The 3,884-nt window shown below is 32.8% G+C and overlaps 1 protein-coding gene across 1 annotated transcript; it reads left to right on the top strand.

The window, feature by feature from the left end:
* The first annotated feature begins 368 nt into the window (after nucleotides 1-368).
* Nucleotides 369-3,600, top strand: LOC107804164 (UDP-glycosyltransferase 82A1). Its single transcript, XM_016628007.2, has 2 exons — nucleotides 369-955; nucleotides 2,663-3,600. Exons 1-2 carry the CDS (start codon nucleotides 490-492, stop codon nucleotides 3,544-3,546), a joined length of 1,350 nt encoding a protein of 449 aa, XP_016483493.1. The 5' UTR covers nucleotides 369-489; the 3' UTR covers nucleotides 3,547-3,600.
* Nucleotides 3,601-3,884: the final 284 nt, after the last annotated feature.

The raw sequence follows: 3,884 nt of genomic DNA, 5'->3' as shown, positions 1-3,884 counted from the left end.
TACCAAAAGATCCCTAAGCAATTGTTTGTTTGAAGACAATTTATGTTGGAATTAGTTATACTGGGATTAGTTATATTGAGACCAGTTATCTTGATATTATTTTTTATTGGTTGTTTGTTATGTTGTGTTAATTATGAGATTGTCAACTTTATTGCTTTATCTTGGTATAAGTTATTCCAATACTATTTTAATCCTAAGATAACTTATCTCAGTATTAGTAACCAAACAAAGGATAAGGCGATACTAAACGCCGAGATATTCCAAAAGTTTTAAGATAACTTATTTCTTGTGATTATAAAGCTAGCCACCTATTCCTCTTATATATATTAGACCGTCCATTTCTCTTCAGTCCACACCCCACCCCACACACCAAAAAATGAAAACTTAGAGACGGTCCGTTCCTCTCCATATATTACGACTTGAATATATAATTATATATAGTGAGTCCCTTGAAGAGTTGAACAACTAAAAATCTTAGAGAGAAAACATATGAAGTGCGGAAAAAAGACCAAAGTACTTCTAGTTCCATATCCAGCACAAGGTCATGTCACACCAATGCTTAAACTAGCTTCGTTGCTACTTAATCATGGTCTTAATCCAATAGTCATTACTCCAAATTTCATCCAGATTAACTCTAAAGAAGATGGTATTTCTATCATTTCAATACCAGATGGATTAGAAGATGGAACCCCTCGCGATTTTTTCGCGATAGAAAATGCAATGGAGAATTACATGCCATACCATTTAGAAAAACTTGTTCAAGAATATGAGTTTGATGGAAAAGAAGAAGATGGAATTGTGTGTGTGATTGTTGATTTGCTTGCTTCTTGGGCTGTTAAAGTTGCTAATAAGTTTGGTATTCAAGTTGCTGGATTTTGGCCAGCCATGTTAGCTACTTATAGATTGATTGATTCAATTCCAGACATGCTCAAAAATGGAATCATCTCAGAAACAGGTAACAATATTCACTTTATTATTTAAACTGAGACATATTTTTCTTGTGCCGAAGGTCTATCGAAAACAACATTTACCCCTAGGGTAGGGGTAAGGTCTGCGTACGCACTATCCTCCCCAGATGAGATATATGTGTTGGGTTTTGCGAGGTGTTAATGAAAAATAAAGAGTTGTTTTCCGAAAATATAACACCAAAAAAGGCACCTTTTCTTTCCATCCGTTTGTTGGCTTTAAATAGAGAAGTCTTGCCTCATTTTTCACACACTAAATATTCTGAAATTTCTCCCTCCTTTGCATTTTTTTTTTTGCCAAAACAAACATATGTATCATGTGTGATTTGCTCCGTCATTTGAATTCGTTGAAGTTCTGTAAACTGAAGTATCGCTTTTATAGAATAGTTTTTCATTGCACCTTGGGAGGAATTTAACCAAATACCTCGGGCAACAATGAGGGGATTAAAATTACTTAAGGCCACCCAAGAAAATTATGGACTCAATTTTTTATTTCTGATATAACTTTTGCATTTCTGATTTTTTAGTTATAAACATAGTTTTATTACTCCCTCCAGTCCACATTAAATAAGTTTTTGGTTTTTTTTGTGGTCCACAATATTTGATTTTTTTAGATATCAAGAAGGAATTAACTTCGTTTTTTCAAAGTTCCATGGGAGTAAAAAGCGTAAGAGTAGTTTGTTAATTATAGTAAGCTTAAATTGATAACTTGAAAAATATTGTAAGTAATGTAATAAAACATTAATTAGTTATGCTATGTATGGATAATGCAAAAATTCTCAGTAAACTTTTAGTTTATGTGGCTCAGTAAGATACTTAGTAAGCGCATAGACAAGACTTGCCTTTCATCGGAAGCATGTTGTATACTTGTATTGGATTATAATATCCATGAATATAAATTAAATTGATCATATTCAAAAAAAAATAATTAAATGCTACTATCATAAATGTCTAGTCAGAAAGTTGTTAGGGATCGAGTAAACATCGAGGTACGTGGCGTTTGTTTACTGGTTTGAAAGGACTAAGAAAGGCCATTTGCTTAGCGCGTGTAATTAGTTAGTTAAATACTAGCACTAATTAATGACTAGGTCATAGTCAACTTCTCACATTCTAATATTATTATTATGTCATATTAAAGTTGACCATAATAGGTTTTACTTTTTAATAATGAAGATGTATGGGATAAGAACATGATAAAACGAAGCTTTCGGAATATTACTTATTTTATTTTATTTTAATATTACTTTAGCTCTCCACCCTTCCAGATTAGGGTCAAGGCTGCATATATCTTATTCTTCACATACCTCACTTATGAAAATTTACTGAGTTTGTTGTTATTGTTAAACATTACTTAACCATAAAGCTTCCATTCCGATCTAATTTTGAAGGTAATTGACATGAGTAAATAATAAGTCGTTCCCATTCCCCTTCTCGAAGAATTTGGGCACATGCAATATACTCATTTCACATTGAAGCTCTGTTGATGACAACAATGAATATTATATTATAAGACCATTTGCTCACGACAAGGATATGAACTATCCAAAAGTTTAACCAATGATAAAATTGAACGATTTCAGATAGTAAACAAGCAAATTTTGATCTTTTCCTGATCAAATATTGCCATTTTAAACCTACAATATGTTTAGAATCTCTTCCAATTGAGAAACCTATGATTAACAATAATGATCTCGCAGGTTGTCCATTGCACAGTGGTCCTATATCCATCTCACTTGGCCAACCTACACTTAGTTCAGAAGATTTACCATGGCTTGTTGGAAATTCAGCTGCAAGAATTTCAAGATTCAAGTTCTGGACTAAGACCATGAAAAGATCAAGAACCCTAAAATGGCTCCTCGTAAATACCTTTCCAGACGAATGTCACAATGTGAGAAATACTAATATTTTGAAAACACAAACTGATCAGTCTCAAGATTGCCCAAAAATTCTCCCAATTGGACCTTTGAATACTCATGTAACAATAAAGAATGCTAGCTTTTGGGAGGAAGATTTAAGTTGCTTGGATTGGCTAAATAAACAAGTTGCTAATTCAGTTTTATACATTTCTTTTGGGAGTTGGGTTAGTCCAATTGGAAAATCAAAAGTAAATGACTTAGCATTGGCTCTTGAATTGTTAAAAAGACCATTTATTTGGGTGTTAGGTCCTACATGGAGAGAAGGTTTACCAAAGAGCTATTTGGAGAGAACATCAAAACAAGGGAAAATTATGTCATGGGCACCACAAATTGATGTTCTACAACATGAATCAGTGGGGTGTTATCTTACCCATTGTGGTTGGAATTCTACAATGGAAGCGATACAATCCAAGACACGCCTGTTATGTTATCCAATTGCAGGTGATCAATTTGTTAATTGCGCTTACATTGTTCAAAATTGGCGAATCGGCAATAGAATGGATGGTTTTGGACTGAAAGATTTGGATGAAGGATTGAAAAGGATAATGGAGGATGATGAAATGAGTGAAAGAATTGCTAGACTAAACGAGATGACAATGGGCAAGGTGGCTAGTTCAAGAGCAATGGCTAACTTGACAACATTCATTTGTAATGTTAGAATATGAAATTTATGTCGGTAGCAAGTATCCAATGGAATAATATATGTTCTAATTAATTGATATGTAGAGTTATTTTATATTTATATTGGTGAAAGATAACAGGTACCCAATAAATAGTATATATTGGTCATATCAAGAACAAAAAAGAAAATAAAGCATTAAGTTCCTTCGTACGTAAATTTATTACTTCAAACCCAAATAATAAATAAATAAAAACCTTTAGTACCTACTATTTCAATTTGCAATTTTGCGGAGTACCGCTAAAATAAATGGTCCAGTTTACATTTTTATGTATTTCTTTTCCGGCTTTAGGATAGAAGTATATATTACGCTCAAAATAATGG

The sequence above is a fragment of the Nicotiana tabacum genome, chromosome 8, assembly GCF_000715075.1.
Source record: "Nicotiana tabacum cultivar K326 chromosome 8, ASM71507v2, whole genome shotgun sequence".
Taxonomy (NCBI): Eukaryota; Viridiplantae; Streptophyta; class Magnoliopsida; order Solanales; family Solanaceae; genus Nicotiana; species Nicotiana tabacum.
The sequence above is the reverse complement of the archived record's forward strand: the minus strand, read 5'-3'. Positions and strand labels throughout refer to the sequence as shown.

What these genes read in the sequence shown, in the direction of transcription:
- LOC107804164 (XM_016628007.2), top strand. Translation starts at nt 490, where the DNA reads ATGAAGTGCGGAAAAAAGACCAAAGTACTTCTAGTTCCATATCCAGCA. An exon ending in TGGAATCATCTCAGAAACAG is followed by an intron (nt 956 to 2,662) that starts GTAACAATATTC and finishes ATGATCTCGCAG; the next exon opens with GTTGTCCATTGCACAGTGGT.